Raw genomic sequence first — 18,566 nt, 5'->3', positions numbered from 1 at the left:
CTCACCCACTTAAAATGGAGAAGTTCTCATTTTAAAGGACGTCATCACTAGGGTTTGATCCATAAGGGACAGAGCAGGACAGACTTAAGGTGGCCTGGCTGAGTGGACTGTTCATACCAGGCACTGGTGAAGTCTTTCCATACAGGCAAGCAGCCACCAGTGAAACTGAGCCTCACATTTTCTTTGCAAAAAGTTATTATCAGCATTACCAGAGGATTATGAAGTAGGCCTATACTGATACAATTCCAGTATTGACAATAGATTGAAATCTAATGTTGCTATTCAGGGCTACATTCTAGTAACACAGCATTCTGGAACGTACCCCATGTTCAGAACCAGGAATCTAGAATGTTCCATATCCTGCTGTGAGGAGCTTCCACTCCCAATTATAGGGACTCATTATTCATCTCTCATCACAGACAATACATTCATCTTTGTGAGAGAACAACCTCTGACTCGACGTCGTAGAGCATCTCCGCAAACGTTTGATTACCTTCATCAAATCAGACAGACCAGATCCATAACGGAACAGTGAACTGCATTGAAGGCAGTCGTTGTGTAAACAAGGCAATCAATCAATCATAGTCCTTTTTATTCAGCCCATGCTGACTGTTCTGGGCTGGGTTTGGGGCCTGGATGTGTGCGGTCCTCAGCAGTCACTCCTGGCTGTTTTTCTTTAATATGCTGCGCCTTTGTTTAAATATGGATTACTCGCATCAGCAGGACACTTGTTATTGTTGGTCGCATTTGAACCACGGTAACTAAGTCGAGGATTTATGTGAACATTAAATACTCCCCACATAACAAAGCACTCTACCATAATCCAGTTAAATACCTCGAGCCTAGTTCAGTTTGATTCCACAAAAACAATCTTAATTTAAGGGTGTCCCAGTTCCTTTCTTTTGAAGTAGAAAAGAAATACCAAGATGAAGAGCCCCAAGAATGAGATCCTTCACGTTGTACAGCCTGACAACTGTTGCCATCTTTACAAACACCAAGTGAAATATCAAGGCAGCAAAGCTGACTTCTAAACGGAAAAGAGTGGATTCCACCACCTAAAGTAAACTTCACAAGAGAAACAAAACCGACGTAGACAATACTCTGGAAAGATGATGAGCTGAACCACGAGTCATGTGGTGGAGGAAACCAGTGGGACCAGGAGAACTAACCCGTCTAGTTAGTTAGACAAACCCCTGCCTGCACAGACACTTTACAGAGCTGCCTACTGATCCCCACATTCTCAAAGTACAGTTAGGGAAGTTTCCAGGCCCAGTGCAGTCAAAAATTTGATTTTCCTCCGTTTTATATATATTTCCACACTATGAGGTTGGCATAATACTGTGAAATTGTGAAAATTATAATGCCCTTTAAGTGCAAGAGCTGATTGAAAAGATCACCTGGAATTTCAGCTTGTTTTGGTGGGATGGAGTTTTGGCCTGCCTGGTGACATCAGGTGGTAAATTAGTTAATAGACCAAACAAACATTTTAAAGGACGTCATCACTAGGGTTTGATCCATAAGGGACAGAGCAGGACAGACTTAAGGTGGCCTGGCTGAGTGGACTGTTCATACCAGGCACTGGTGAAGTCTTTCCATACAGGCAAGCAGCCACCAGTGAAACTGAGCCTCACATTTTCTTTGCAAAAAGTTATTATCAGCATTACCAGAGGATTATGAAGTAGGCCTATACTGATACAATTCCAGTATTGACAATAGATTGAAATCTAATGTTGCTATTCAGGGCTACATTCTAGTAACACAGCATTCTGGAACGTACCCCATGTTCAGAACCAGGAATCTAGAATGTTCCATATCCTGCTGTGAGGAGCTTCCACTCCCAATTATAGGGACTCATTATTCATCTCTCATCACAGACAATACATTCATCTTTGTGAGAGAACAACCTCTGACTCGACGTCGTAGAGCATCTCCGCAAACGTTTGATTACCTTCATCAAATCAGACAGACCAGATCCATAACGGAACAGTGAACTGCATTGAAGGCAGTCGTTGTGTAAACAAGGCAATCAATCAATCATAGTCCTTTTTATTCAGCCCATGCTGACTGTTCTGGGCTGGGTTTGGGGCCTGGATGTGTGCGGTCCTCAGCAGTCACTCCTGGCTGTTTTTCTTTAATATGCTGCGCCTTTGTTTAAATATGGATTACTCGCATCAGCAGGACACTTGTTATTGTTGGTCGCATTTGAACCACGGTAACTAAGTCGAGGATTTATGTGAACATTAAATACTCCCCACATAACAAAGCACTCTACCATAATCCAGTTAAATACCTCGAGCCTAGTTCAGTTTGATTCCACAAAAACAATCTTAATTTAAGGGTGTCCCAGTTCCTTTCTTTTGAAGTAGAAAAGAAATACCAAGATGAAGAGCCCCAAGAATGAGATCCTTCACGTTGTACAGCCTGACAACTGTTGCCATCTTTACAAACACCAAGTGAAATATCAAGGCAGCAAAGCTGACTTCTAAACGGAAAAGAGTGGATTCCACCACCTAAAGTAAACTTCACAAGAGAAACAAAACCGACGTAGACAATACTCTGGAAAGATGATGAGCTGAACCACGAGTCATGTGGTGGAGGAAACCAGTGGGACCAGGAGAACTAACCCGTCTAGTTAGTTAGACAAACCCCTGCCTGCACAGACACTTTACAGAGCTGCCTACTGATCCCCACATTCTCAAAGTACAGTTAGGGAAGTTTCCAGGCCCAGTGCAGTCAAAAATTTGATTTTCCTCCGTTTTATATATATTTCCACACTATGAGGTTGGCATAATACTGTGAAATTGTGAAAATTATAATGCCCTTTAAGTGCAAGAGCTGATTGAAAAGATCACCTGGAATTTCAGCTTGTTTTGGTGGGATGGAGTTTTGGCCTGCCTGGTGACATCAGGTGGTAAATTAGTTAATAGACCAAACAAAGAGTTCAAAACCTCTATGCCAATAACAGCTAGTTTTTAGTTTCCCCCTCTCCACTGAGAAATTGCTCTTTGCTAAGAAGCCATTTTTGTTTATTTTTGACCAATTATCGGGAGAGGTGAAGGTCGAATCATGCGTCCTCTGAAACAAGACCCACCAAGCCGTGCTTCTTAAGATCCGCTCGCTTAACCCGTAAGCCAGCTGCACCAATGTGTCGGGAGGAAACACTGTTCAACTGGCGACCAAACTCAGCCTGTAGGCGCCCGGCCTGCCCCCTCCCCTAACCCGGACGAGGCTGGGCCAATTGTGCTCCGCCCTATGGGACTCCCGGTCACGGCCGGTAATGACAGTCTGTAGTGACGCCGATGCAGAGCCTTAGACCGCTGCGCCACTCGGGAGGCCCTCTTTTTGACCATTTTAATTAAAACAAACTTACATTGTTACCAGCTGCATTGGACCTTTATAATGTAGAAGCTTAAAAGCAAAACGCACACACCTCTACTGCTTCCTCCTATTGAGCAATACTCTCAGCCAGCCCTCTGACCATGGCAGGCTCGCCACAGCCTCTGGTACTGGGGACTGGTTGCCTTGGCAGCCAGCACTGCACTGGGGCTCCATGGTCTCTGATAAGGAGGAAGTGGTCGTGGCAGACTGTGCACTTTGGACTTTCCCCTCTCTACGACACCCCTTCCCTCCATGTTCCCACTTCGCTTCCCACCAGCAACTGTTGATGACTACTGAAACTAGCCATGTCTTTCTTGTCATGATGTAGGACTGACAGTTTCCATTCCAACATCTGAGTTGAACCTTTTTCTAAGAGTATAAACAGCATCAGGAGTATTCAAAAAGGTACAGCTCAAATAGATCTAGTCACTCAATAACAACAGCCTGCAAACAGATGCAAGCTAATTATCTTACAATGTCTAATGTGTAAGACCCCCTCACAAGTGAGCCAGTGGGACAGACAGAGGCTCTCAATTCAGTCAGCTTACAAACACTGTTACATAAACATGTCTGTTTGTAGAAAAAAATGCAATTTTCAACATTTATTTTGTGGCGCTGACGCCACGAGCACTGCACAACCACACACCAAAATGTGTCCTCAAATGGGCACAGGTGTCGACACACACACACACACACGCACGCACGCACGCTCGGTCTCTCCACCTGTGTGTGGTGCATGCAGTACGGCAGGGTCTGCATGTTGTAACGGCTCCAGGTTTATGTCCCATGCCATGTTCTCAGTTAATGAACAGCGGATGAGAAAGGTCTCCTGCTGATAATGTGCTGTCAGTCCACTGCTCTGCTCCAGTCTCTGGACCCTGACCAGAAAGGCTACACTGGGGTGCATATGGCTCATGTGACAGGAAATCTAGGTGCCACTGGCCTGCCTTCTCTAACTAATGGAGCTTTAGTCCATCACTGGATACAATATACACTCTGGCAGAGGCAGGAGCCAGGTTCACAGAGGGGAGAGAGGAGGAGGGATGATGCTGTCATGGTAGGAGGAATACAATTGTGTTACGCTCTTCCACTGCCTGCATAACACAACTGGTAGGATGCAGAAAATAATATTATTGAAATACGGGTTGACGCACGATCCAACACCACCACCTCCTAGACACATTCTCACAAACTAAACCAAAAAGGTCTGTCATCACAACCAATCCTTGACAACAGATTACTGATTCACACCTCTCTGGGATTTTCTGTAGTCTAGGACTGGCAGTGGGGATGATTTTGGGGAGTTAAATCAAATACTCAGCCCATTTGTGATACACTGTCAGTGTTGCAGTGTGTGTGTGTGAGAGAGTGAGTGAGTGAGGCTACCTTGCATACAGTCCTCTATCCGATGGATGAGCTGGTAGGACTTGCAGCGGTCCAGCAGGGTTCTGATTGCTGGGAGGGGGTCCAGCACGATGGTTTCAGGGTGGGCATCAATGTAGTCCTGAAACACACAGCGGGGAGATGAGGGAGCACATACCACAGCTAATGTAGGTAGTCTGGACACAGCGTAATACGGACACTTCACAGTAGGCCATGGATGTGTATTTCCATCATGCTCACTGTGTTGTGTGTGTGTGTCATCATGCTCGCAGGCCAGTGGGTTACATTACTGTCAGGTCAGCGTGAGGTTTACTGATTTATATAGCTACACGCCAGCCTCCACCCTCCTCTCCCAGTCTCCCCACCCAGTCTCCACTTCCGTCTCCCCCCCCACTTCCGTCTCCACCCTCTGTCTCCCCGTCTCCACGCTCCCACGCTCTCCGCTCCCAGCCTCTCCGCTCCCAGCCTCTCCGCTCCCAGCCTCTCCGCTCCCAGCCTCCCCCCTCCGCTCCCAGTCGCTCCCCTCCGCTCCCAGTCGCTCCCCTCCGCTCCCAGTCGCTCCCCTCCCAGTCGCTCCCCTCCGCTCCCAGTCTCTACACTCTCCATTTTCATCTCTGCCCAGTCCTTTCCTTCTGCCAGCCTCTCATCTCAGTCTTTTAGTTATTCTCTAACAGATGCTTTGGCCCACACATTATGCAAACTCAACACTCCCCCACCCCACAGTGAAATCTACATTTCTCATACATTAGGCTACATTTCCTAACATAAAAATACATCCACACACAGGCACAAAAATGCCCGCCTACGTACACACATTTAGTCAAACAGACATTTTTCTTGGAACTGAACATCCATCTGCAGAGAGACTATGACTCCTGCCAACGCTGATCAAAACATCCGTGCGGTTACATAAGACAAACGTGTTGCGGTCAAAAGCTAAAGCCAAACTAATCTTCTAGTGGTTTAGAAGAACTGACAACTCCTGTGTACTCGGCCATCAATTTGCTGCTTTCTATCTCCTACAAATGTGTGAGAGAAAAGAGGGCAGGACAGAGTTGATTCCTTGATGGGAACTTGAGTTTCGGCAGTGTGTACTAGTCATGTCTACCTATATACACAAAGAGAAATGGCAAACATATTTATTACGAATAACCTAATTCATTGGCCTACACTTGCTTTAGAGAAGGCCACTCAAGTCCAAGTGTTTCGTGGTGGTATTCACAATACACAAGCACTAGCAGTGGTTGTATGTTGTGCAATAGAAGGCTGTTATGGTATTTTCCCCTACAAGTCCTCTAAGGAAAAGAAGACTAATTTCATCCTTAATCCACAGGAAAATGTTGGGTGCTGTTTACAATGTAAAAACAAAGCCTTATACAGCTAGAAGACCTAGAAGTTATGGTCTAAAGAAAGTGTGCAAACTATCGGGCAATGTTTGCACAATGAAGTAAGTCCTCATTCCCCAAACTACAGGATAAAGTGACAGTTCTGATCATTAATGTGGTTTGTTTCCATGCAACTGAATGCTATGTTGTGTTATATGTGACGTTCAGTGGCAGGGTCAAAGCTCAACTCTAATCTCCCTGAGAGTGGCGTTTCTGATAGCAATACTAGCCCTTCACATGGCAGGATGGGAATATCCCACAGTCACCTGCGGCAACGACCTAGTAGTATTATTTCAAGAGGTGAGAGAGAGGAGGGGGATGGTTGGATACTGCATCCAACACTTTTTCAAGCAATGCCAGATCAATTCACACAAGAACAAAGACAACCATCACCACACACACCTGCATGACCCTCACCTTTCAAAACACCCATTCATTTCAAACTGTTCCCGCAGCTACGTGAGACACACAAAATGAGTGTGCAACATTCACAGCACTGGCTGTTCCGGTGATATACGGAAATACATTACCACTTCCCCTTCTAATGAGCAAAACCACTTTAATGGCCAGACACGCTGTAGTGGTGAAATCGATCTGTGGTGTTGTGGAATACAGTTCTCCCTTCCTTTTTACCCCCTCTCTATTTCCACCCCCCTCTCCCCGAGGCGCACCTGTACTCTCTGCACCAGCAGGACTGACTGTGTGTCGTTCTGGTCGGCCTCCAGGATCAGGTCAGTCAGTTTGTGGATGATGACGTCCAGGGGACCCTGCTCCTCCAGGGGCTGGCTCAGGTCCAGCTGAGGACAGACACAAGGGAGACGTCAGGGGTTAGAGGTCAGCAAGGAAACAAACAAGGAAAGCTACTGTACCACCACTGTAGACATAACCAGTCTTTATTTTGTATGCCTGACATATATTTTTGGTAACACTCTTGGTAACCTATGTAGGATGATGCAGTAGAGATACAGGACTAGCTTGGCCTCAGACTGAACAGTTATATGATAGGTCTGGCTCCTGTGGGCAGTAGAGTACAGTAGGTCGATACTGGTGTTGTGGAGCCACTGGGGGATGTGGGTCAACACACATACCCAGAGGACGGACACACACCCCCTGTAACTAGAAGAGGAGACTGAATTGTGCCCCAAAGCCTCGCTTCTACTAGGGTACATGCTGTGCCCAAATCACAAGGAGCCTCTATTGTGATCTAAGCTGAATGGATCCACTGTAGTGTGAGGGAGGGTTCCAGTGTGTGTGCATGAGAGCGTATTCTGATTCTCTCCATCTCTGGGTTTGTGTGCTTTAGACCGTACCCATTTCTAAGTCCCTTTATCAGCATGTCTGAGTCCGCATCATGTCTGTATGCAACTGGACGCGCGTGTGTGTGGCCTTCAGCTGGGTCATCGTCAGCAGAGAGGCTATGCCTGAAGAAAAAGGGCCAATAATAGACCTATTTTGGAGACACACACAATCAGCAGAACAAAAAAAACTCAGACTGAGTCTAAGGCCCGGTTTCCCGATAGCAATGGAACTTAGGCTTATGAGTGTTTTAACAATGGATCGTTCCTACAAACGGCCCAATGCATTTCCCAAAACACCACAGTGACAACGTTTGCAAGTGCATCATGGGAGCATGTGCCAATACTGATAGGTACAAAAGAAAGGCAGCCCTGCTCCATTCAAATCTTACTTTAACATTATAATTATTCCACAATACAGATGACAGATCAGCTCCTACAGATATCACCTACACCTGCAAATATTGAGGAAGGCTTATTCTAATGCCTACCTAATAATAATGCACTAAATCATATTTGGCACATCATTGCGCACGTTAAACATTAAATATATCGGGACAATAATTAGACAGTAGCCGATAATTAGCAAATTAGAACTCAATGGATTGAGGTCTACGTACCCTATTGTCTCTTTTTCAGGACCCTGTCTTTCAAAGATAATTTGTAAAAATAACTTCATAGATCTTCATTGTAAAGGGTTTAAACACTGTTTCCCATGCCTGTTCAATGAACCATAAACAATTAATGAACATGCACCAGTGGAACGGTTGTTAAGACACTAACAGCTTACAGACGGTAGGCAATTAAGATCACAGTTATGAAAACTTAGTAGAAAGGCCTCTTTAGTGTCCTTACTCTGAAAAAACACCAAGAAGATGCCCAGGGTCCCTGCTCATCTGCATGAACGTGCCTTAGGCATTCTGCAAGGAGGCATGAGGACTGTAGGATGTGGCCAGGGCAATAAATTGCAACGTCCGTACTGTGAGATGCCTAAGACAGCGCTACAGGGAGACAGGACGGACAGCTGATCGTCCTCGCAGTGGCAGACCAGGTGTAACAACACCTGCACAGGATCGGTACATCTGAACATCACACCTGCGGGACAGGTACAGGATGGCAACAGCAACTGCCCGAGTTACACCAAAAACGCACAATCCCTCCATCAGTGCTCAGACTGTCCGCACTAGGCTGAAAGGCGCTGGCCTGAGGGCTTGTAGGCTTATTGTAAGGCAGGTCCTCACCAGACATCACTGGCAATAACGTTGCCTATGGGCACAAACCCACCATCGCTGGACAAGACAGGACTGGCAAAAAGTGGTCTTCACTGACAAGTCACAGTTTTGTCTCACCGAGGGTGATGGTCGGATATGCATTTATCATCGAAGAAATGAGTGTTACACCAAGGCCTGTACTCTGGAGTGAGAGGGTCCGTCATGGTCTGGGCAGTGTGTCACAGTGTCATTGGACTGAGCTTGTTGTCATTGCAGGCAATCTCAACACTGTGCGTTGCAGGGAAGACATCCTCCTCCCTCATGTGGTACCCTTCCTGCAGGCTCATCCTGACATGACCCTCCAGTGTGACAATGCCACCAGCCATACTGCTCGTTCTGTGAGTGATTTCCTGCAAGACAGGAATGTCAGTGTTCTGCCATGGCCAGCGAAGAGCCCGGATCTCAATCGCATTGAGCACATCTGGGACCTGTTGGATCGGAGGGTGAGGGCTAAGGCCATTCTTCCCAGATATGTCCGGGAACTTGCAGGTGCCTTGGTGGAAGAGTGGTGTAACATTTCACAGCAAGTACTGGCAAATCTGGTGCAGTCCACAAGGAGATAGCTGCATTAAGTACTGCAGTGTGGTGGCCACACCAGATACTGACGGTTACTTTTGATTTTGACCCCCCCCCCCTTTGTTCAGGGACACATTATTCCATTTATGTTAGTCACATGTCTGCTGAACTTGTTCAGTTTGCTGAGAATAAACGCAGTTGACAGTGAGAGGACGTTTCTTTTTTTTGCTGAGTTTATGTGGTCTGAGGCAGTTAGTAGTTAACACATTTTAAGTACAACTTTAGTAACGATGGTTTTTGGAAACAGCTCAGCGATTTAATGACGCTCCAATAAAAAGGTTATAATGATGAACTTAGCCTTACGGTGCTTTTGGGAAACCGGGCCCAATGCTGTCTAATAGCAAGGAAGGATACAGCGAGGCTGAGCATGCTTTCTTTCCTATCATTAACGATAGGCATTTCGCAGACTCCAACATCAGTACTTGCTAACTGCAAAATGTGCAAATAAATAGGCTTACATGGTATGGAATGACCTTTTCTGTTACACGTTATAAAACCTATTGGTACAGTAAAATGTGTGCTTTAGCCAGAGGATATGTACACCCAGAGGATATTTTCCCAGGTACCGAACTGGTCGAGCAGGTAGCCTCTAGCGCAATTCTGTACTAGACAAAAACATTGTCTGTCTTATGTTAAATATAAGAGCACTTGGAAAGCATTGTGTGGCTTGACATTGTTATGAGCGTTAGGCCGTTAGCCATTGCTAGCACCAGTGATCCATGTCCCGGAGGGGCTTCAAAAGACATCAATTGCCATTTCTGTTATTGACTCTGACCTTCTTCAGTAACTGGAGATCAGAGTCAATAAAAGAAGTTTAGCTTGCAGCGCTAGTCTAAGCAGCTTCGAGAGGCCCCATTAGTTCACCGGAGTCCTTGGTATTCAGTATGGGAGCCAAATAGACACACCTTAACAGCACACAGTGGGTCAAAAACTAAACGTTCAGCCCAGAGAGATGAAAAGCTACGGAACATGGTCTGGCAGTGTAGGCCAGGCTGGTTAATCATTCTAGGAGAGGTGATGGATACATTACTTATTAGCCTTTGTCCTGCTTTGGTAAAAAAAAAAATATATATATATATTTTTTTTATCTGTCCTACCTAGTTTACACGGCAGTCTGGGGCTGAAAGACTCAAAACACACAAGGACATAGGGGGATACAGGCACTGTATATACTGTGCTGTGAAGACAACAAACATCACAGAGACAGGGCACACAATACTAAAGGCATAGTAGTCAGCAGAGGTGAAGAGGACACACTGGTCTCAGGGCTTGCCCTCCAGCGCACGTACGGGTTGTTGAGAGCAGTCAGAGAGGATTTGGCTGTGCGCCACAGCTCCTAATCTCCTACTTCCACAAAAAAAGAGGTCCTGTCTACAGCGTGGCCCCTCACACACACCAGCAGTGACATGGAAGTCGGTCCCATCCCACTAACAACGTCATGGATGGAGCATGACCTTGCTCTAGCACTCCCACAGAAGTCTTTGCGAAGCCGCTGATGTTATGCTAAACACTAAAAACAGAAAATGGCAATTGACGTCTTTTGAAGCCCCCCTGGGACATGCAGAACTGGTGCTAGGCCATGCCTGTGACAGACATCACAGAAAATACCCACAGTCCTGCAGGGAGAACAGGTCAAGGGCAGAATGTTTCCAGCTTTTATGCTCGTTCTACCGAGGGGCTTTGTGTTGTCACATTCTCCAGAGAAATGTTTTCTGATCTACAGAATAGTGAGGATCTACAGCAGCCGTCTCTCTTCCAACCATATACACTGAACAAAAATGGTAAAGTGTTCGTCCCATATTTCATGAGCTGAAATAAAAAAAAATCTCATGAAAATGTTCCATAAGCCTAAAAAGCTTTAAAATTGGGGCACAAATTTGTTTACATCCTTGTTAGTGAGCATTCCCCCCATGCCAAGATAATCCACACGTGACAGGTGTGGTATATCAAGAAGCATGATCATTACACAGGTGCAACTTGTGCTGTGGACAATAAAAGGCCACTTTAAAATGTGCAGTTGTCACACACACAACACCACAAATGTCTCAAGTTGCGGGAGCGTGCAATTGGCATGCTGACTGCAGGAGCGTCCACCAGAGCTGTTGCCGGATGTCCATCAGATCGTTATGATCATGCTGTTTAATCAGCTTGATGATATGCCACACCTGTCAGGTGGATGATTTCTTGGCAAAGGAGACATTTTCACCAAAGGAGAGATATATACTTTTTGTGCATAATGGAAAAATTCTGGGATCTTTTATTTCAGCTTATGAAACATGGGACCAACATTTTACATGTTGCGTTTATATTTTTGTTCAGTATAGTGCCAGGTTCTTGCACCTCCCTGGAGCCATAGCGTAATTGGACTCATGTCTCAGCAGTGTCTCCCTCGCTCTCTCCTACCTCACAGAGTGTGGAGGCACTCAACCAAGCCATCTTAATGAAGGACCAAGTTTTGGTCGCCACTTCTTTTTGACTGTCCAAACGACTGGGGTCCAGTACTCATTTCTCACTGTAGGTTTGAGATCACTGAGAAGCTGAGCTGAACTCCAGGGCGGAGAGAAGACGACAGCTGCTGAGCCTGTGCTCCAGTGACTCTCCTAAAGCCTGAGAGAGACGGAGGAAGGACGCTACTGCTGAGCTGCTCTCTCATCTGAGGGTTCATTACTGAAGGCCTGCTGCTCCCAGCCCCCTCTCATGCCAACGAGTCTCACCCTCACCCAGGTCCACAGGAGAGGGCAGATGGCTGGGGTGATACAGTGCTAGAGGTCAAAACAGGTCAGAGATGAGCATCTCTGGCAGAGATCTAGATAAAGAGCATTTGTTCCCCCTCACCATGAGTGAAAAAACATAGGCCTCCTAAGATCATGCTACAGAGCGATGGAACTGGAGGGAGGAGGAACAGTAACATTTCTTCCCTAAAGGGATGGAATCCTGTTAATGTTTTGTGCTCATAAAATAGACAAGAGCTGCATCCTTACTAATTATACATTCAAACCACACCCAATGGGTGGGTTGAAGACACTAAAATCCCCCAGTCAGTCAGTATTCCCCATACACACAGGTATTGTTTAATCACTGCAATAGGCATCCAACTGGTTACCTCAAGTGTGCAGTCGATTAAACTTGAGTCCCTGAACTAAGCTGTAAAATGAAATCCAAAAGAGCTCTCTCATTAAATGTTGGATTCCTCTGACTAGTAGCTACTCCGAATAGACTAGAGGAATATCAGCTACATAATGCTTTACGGAGTGAGTCTTATCAATCTCAGTGGGCTACAATTAAAATGATATACAATTACTATTTTTGATCAGTGGGAGAGATACAGTAACAACCAGGAAATTAACTTGAAATTCCCTAGCACTCAGCGCATGATAAACATTTTACAAAATGTTTTCCTGGGAAGCAACGTTGTCCATTTCCTTGCCCGGTTCCACTTGCTAGCAGAGAACATTGGCCTCCCCTAAGTCTGGTGGGTTAATATGATCAGCTCCGAAACATAGGGAGAAGGCTGCCTTGGGAGAAGGCTGCTTTCTCATGAGCTCAGGGCAAACGGGTCAATATTAATGAGGTTGTGGAAATGATTAGCATGAATGGAGGGCAGAGGAGGACAAGAGGGAGAGAGTAAGAAAGGACAGATTGTGGATATATGAATGAAAAGGATGAAGATAGAGGAACCTTACTCTTCCTCCTCAGACTTTTTCCCCCTCAGAGAAATCCTGAAGTTTTTCCCACACTAGAAATGGAAATATGAAATAAGCTCCCTAAGGGCCGACCGATTTAGGTCTGTTCACAGAGTATGTCGTCACAATCGCTGCCATGCCCTCCAGATGTCCTAAATCTCTGCCATTGACATTACTGACTGACTTTCAAAACAGGGACATAGATGTTGCTTTATTGCAAGCTCTGCTCCAATAAACGAGTGATATTACAATTAGTGGGCCTATGGAGGAAACTGGCTATCATGGCCCCAGGAAGGCTCTCAGCAGGAAAGGTTCAAACTCCTTTGCTTAAAATAGAACAACATTCTCTAGTCATTTTTTGTCAGCCTTTAAATCAGTGAGTCCCATGAATGAGGTATTATTCCCAGAAAAACTGAAAATGTAAAAGTTACCCAAACACTGCATCAAAAGGGAACGATAAAGCCCTGTTCACAGGAAAATGAACTGTGCAGATGTTTATGCAAGGCAAAATGGAGTATAGCATATGATTATTTTGGTTGCCATTATTGATGTTGTTAACCACCAGTCTACTAGAAAAGACTTGGCTGTTATAAACAGGGTCAGCAATAGGGTCAGCTTGATGGTGTGTGTGTAGTGGAGTGGGTTTAACCTTGATCAGACCACCTCTTCCTCAGATTCACCACAGCCAGACAGGAGCAACAACACAGATAAGAGCTGTCCTTGTACAGTTACTGTACAAAAAGGAGTCTTGAAGGCAACATCACAATTCAAAACAAACAGGCCTATCGGGACCAGACTGGCTCACTATATTGTGACTGATTCCACCCATTATCATCTAGGGATTTTACAGACTTCTCCGGAAAGCACACAGACCTGTAAGATGACATTGTCATGTTTCTCTAGCTGTGTAACATTTAATTTGAAATGGTTGTCAGCTCATCCAACTGCCCCAAGATGTTTGCAAATATCAGGATCAGAAGTCGGTATTAAAAACAGCACTGATGCAATATCGATAAATAGAACAATAACTTTATAAACAATGTTAACCATGTTTAAAAATATATATACATTATCCTTTAACTCATAAGAGTCTAAGCCCTGTCTAAGACGGGGAGGGGGATTCTAACTAAGCTATTGGGAGCTGTTTTAAGAAGGTAATTCCAATGATTATTTTGCTATTCGATTTTGAATTCTAACATGCTGACTACACAGGGCCCGGGATCAGGACAAGCAAGTGGAAATATCAAAACAAACTCTGAACCAACTATATTAAATTTGGGGTCAGGTCGAAACGCATGAAACATTCATGGACATTCAGCTAGCTAGCTAGCTAATTTGTCATGGGATATAAACATTGGGTTGTTATTTTACCTTACAACGCACAAGGTTCTTTTTTTCAGGGATCTTTGTAGAATTTTTACCCATTTTGGGTAACACAAAATCGTGTGTTCTCTACTTTGACAATTAATCCACAGATAAAAGGGGGGAAATTTAGAACATTTCTAGTAATCTCTCCTTCAGACTTCTGTGGACATTATATGGCAGTTGGCAACTAACCAAGGTGCATTAACCACCACCTGAACTGGCGTGTGGACTTCAGCTCAGTTTTCAGAATCACCCAAGTGGGTATATGCTCCTAAAAGCCAATGAAGAGATGGGAGAGGCGGAACTTACAGCGCATCAAGCGACAAAAATAGAACCAAGTCCTATTTTAAGGCCTGGCTATGCAGACGCTGCAGATACAGACGAGCAGTTTGGATGAAATTATTGAATTACATGTTTGTGTAAATGTATTTTGTAACGCGAGCGGTGTGGCCAGCATGTTAGACCCCTTGAAGTATTAAAAAATATACATACACATTTTCTGTATGAAAAATTATTTTTGGGCCTTTACTGCCATCATCCCATACAAACACATTGAATAACAGATTCACTACACTGAACAACAGTTTCACCCCCCCCCAAAAAAAAAAAAAATCTAAAGGAAGTTTGTTCTGAAGTGTCTGTCCTATATCTGAGAGATATACAGTACCAGTCAAAGGTTTGGACACACCTACTCACCTACCTGGCCTCCAATCACCCCACCTCAACCCAATTGAGATGGTTTGGGATGACTGTGCACTGTTGGAAAATAATTCCAGGTGAAGCTTGTTGAGAGAATGCCAAGAATCTGCAAAGCTGTCAAGGCAAAGGGTGGCTACTTTGAAGAATCTCTAAAATATATTTAGATTTGTTTAACAATTTTTTCAGTTACTACATCATTTCACATGTGTTATTTCATAGTTTTGATGTCTTCACTATTATTCTACAATGGAGAAAATAGTAAAAATAAAGAAAAACGATGGAATGACTAGCTGTCCAAACTTTTGACTGGTATTTGTATGCATGCATTTAACCTCAAATTTTTGGCACTAAAAAAAGTGTCCATACAGTGGGGCAAAAAAGTATTTAGTCAGCCACCAATTGTGCAAGTTCTCCCACTTAAGATGAGAGGCCTGTAATTTTCATCATAGGTACACTTCAACTATGACAGACAAAATGATAATTTTTTTTCCAGAAAAATCACATTGTAGAATTTATGAATTTATTTGCAAATTATGGTGGAAAATAAGTATTTGGTCACATACAAACAAGCAAGATTTCTGGCTCTCACAGACCTGTAACTTCTTCTTTAAGAGGCTCCTTTGTCCTCCACTTGTTACCTGTATTAATGGCACCGGTTTGAACTTGTTATCAGTATAAAAGACACCTGTCCACAACCTCAAACAGTCACACTCCAAACTCCACTATGGCCAAGACCAAAGAGCTGTCAAAGGACACCAGAAACAAAATTGTAGACCTGCACCAGGCTGGGAAGACTGAATCTGCAATAGGTAAGCAGCTTGGTTTGAAGAAATCAACTGTGGGAGCAATTATTAGGAAATGGAAGACATGCAAGACCACTGATAATCTCCCTCGATCTAGGGCTCCACGCAAGATCTCACCCCGTGGGGTCAAAATGATCACAAGAACGGTGAGCAAAAATCCCAGAACCACACGGGGGGACCTAGTGAATGACCTGCAGAGAGCTGGGACCAAAGTAGCAAAGCCTACCATCAGTAACACACTACGCCGCCAGGGACTCAAATCCTGCAGTTCCAGACGTGTCCCCCTGCTTAAGCCAGTACATGTCCAGGCCCGTCTGAAGTTTGCTAGAGAGCATTTGGATGATCCAGAAGAAGATTGGGAGAATGTCATATGGTCAGATGAAACCAAAATATAACTTTTTGGTAAAAACTAAACTCATCGTGTTTGGAGGACAAAGAATGCTGAGTTGCATCCAAAGAACACCATACCTACTGTGAAGCATGGGGGTGGAAACATCATGCTTTGGGGCTGTTTTTCTGCAAAGGGACCAGGACAACTGATCCATGTAAAGGAAAGAATGAATGGGGCCATGTATCATGAGATTTTGAGTGGGAAACTCCTTCCATCAGCAAGGGCATTGAAGATGAAACGTGGCTGGGTCTTTCAGCATGACAATGATCCCAAACACACCGCCCGGGCAACGAAGGAGTGGCTTCGTAAGAAGCATTTCAAGGTCCTGGAGTGGCCTAGCCAGTCTCCAGATCTCAACCCCATAGAAAATCTTTGGAGGGAGTTGAAAGTCAGTGTTGCCCAGCAACAGCCCCAAAACATCACTGCTCTAGAGGAGATCTGCATGGAGGAATGGGCCAAAATACCAGCAACAGTGTGTGAAAACCTTGTGAAGACTTACAGAAAACGTTTGACCTCTGTTATATACCTTTTGTTGGCAATGACAAAGTATTGAGATAAACTTTTGTTATTGACCAAATACTTATTTTCCACCATAATTTGCTAATACATTCATTATAAATCCTACAATGTGATTTTCTGGATTTTTCTTTCTCATTTTGTCTGTCATAGTTGAAGTGTACCTATGATGAAAATTACAGGCCTCTCATCTTTTTAAGTGGGAGAACTTGCACAATTGGTGGCTGACTAAATACTTTTTTGCCCCACTGAATATACTTCCATTTGTTTTTTCAATTGGTACCGAGGGACTTTAAGATGAGTCGTGAGGCATATGGGGTGTTCTAGAGCAAAACAGAACTGACATGTACATGTTCGTGAGAGAGTCTCACCTTCCCAGAGGGGTCATATTAGTGTGCAGCCCAAACTGTTTGGAAGTTACAGACAGAAGTTGGTAGATTGGCTGAACCGACTTCAGACGAGTCCCAAGACACTTGTGGGGGTCATAAAGCAAAATGGAGAACACGATCGTGTTGGTCTCATCTTTCCATAGAGTTCATAATAGTTTGTAGGCCAAACCATTCGGATGCTACAGACAGTTTTGTGAGAAGACAAATACCGCTCTAGCTCTGTCACCTTTTATCGCAGAAGCACAACATAGGCGGATGCAGTGGACTGAGAAGCATCCAATGCGAAAAGACAGATCTCTAGCTTAAAACTGACAGATTTTTATGGGGATTATGCTAATTAGATGTTCATGTGGGCACAGACATCGACCTTAGGGGGTTAAACTACTACTACTAGTTTGATGGTTGTGGTCATCAATTGTCCCATTAACAGTCAACCATATTATCAAACATATTCCATTTCTAACTTCACATTGCTCGAGTATAGGTTACTTATCATAACGAATTATATTAGCAAAATGCCTGTGCCACGTGATCGCTATGGTCGGTGTCAATCATTTTTCAGTTTATTGTCCCAGCTCTAGTGACAGCACAGCTAAAATTATGAGAAACAGCTGAGTCTGAGCATGGGAGAGGACAGAGATAGCCCTGGTGGTTGTAGAGACAAGTGTGTGTGTGTGTGGTCAGTGTATTAAGAGGCGAGGGGTGTGGGCGCCACAGGCTCTGGGCTGTAACGATCTGCTGGCCTCCCATGAGGGTTGAGAGCGTTCAGAAACAAAGCGCTGCTTACTTTGGGACCATTCCCAGGACATCTTTCCGTCTGGGCGTGCTGAAGATATCTTCAGGAAAAAAAACATAAGAAAGAACACAAAAGACGGCATAGAAAAACAGCACAAAAGGAGAGGCAGAGAGATAAATAGCTCTCCATTTCCTCATCAAGCTACAGAAGCCCAATAAATTCAAAAATCTTGGAATTTGTTTGAACGACTTAGTATCCCGTTTGAAAGGCTTAGGAAATATAACAATTGTTTATTTTTACTAAAATCGTTCAAAGACACTTAGTCATTCACACGATATAATTGTTATTTTGTCTAATTAAGCCTAATTTGTTATGTAGTTTGTCAGACAATGTAATGGTTGCTGCAACCATTCATTCACTGATTCCATTCATTGATATGATTGACACTTCTTTGATAGCCTAAAGCAGGGCTGCTTTTGAATACCAGAGCATGTAAGTGTGTGAGAGTGTGGAGAGAGGTGCAGGGAATAATTTAGCAGATAAAAAAAAATGCCCTCACTCCGGCTACAATTTCACTCTGATACTGCTTAGCCACAAGTGTTGGGCATGCTCTTCACAGAATATTTTGTTTCCATTATCATTATTTGTTTAATTAGGGCTATATGGTTGTAATTATTTAGCCTACCCAACCCACAA

The 18,566-nt window shown here is 44.3% G+C and overlaps 1 protein-coding gene across 6 annotated transcripts in view; it reads right to left on the bottom strand.

Moving 5' to 3' along the window:
- Positions 1–18,566, bottom strand: part of LOC110505606 (inositol-tetrakisphosphate 1-kinase) — a 61,036-nt gene that overhangs the window by 21,736 nt on the left and 20,734 nt on the right. For all 6 annotated transcript variants that reach the window (XM_021584932.3, XM_090220827.1, XM_021584931.3 and 3 more), the window contains 2 exons: positions 6,818–6,943; positions 4,765–4,882 (listed from right to left, as the gene is read on the bottom strand). In XM_021584932.3, coding sequence (XP_021440607.2) covers positions 4,765–4,882; positions 6,818–6,943 — 244 coding nt within the window. The remainder of the gene's footprint in view (positions 1–4,764; positions 4,883–6,817; positions 6,944–18,566) is intronic.

Source organism: Oncorhynchus mykiss, chromosome 25, assembly GCF_057628025.1.
Source record: "Oncorhynchus mykiss isolate SJ-2025 chromosome 25, ASM5762802v1, whole genome shotgun sequence".
Taxonomy (NCBI): domain Eukaryota; kingdom Metazoa; phylum Chordata; class Actinopteri; order Salmoniformes; family Salmonidae; genus Oncorhynchus; species Oncorhynchus mykiss.
The sequence above is the reverse complement of the archived record's forward strand: the minus strand, read 5'-3'. Positions and strand labels throughout refer to the sequence as shown.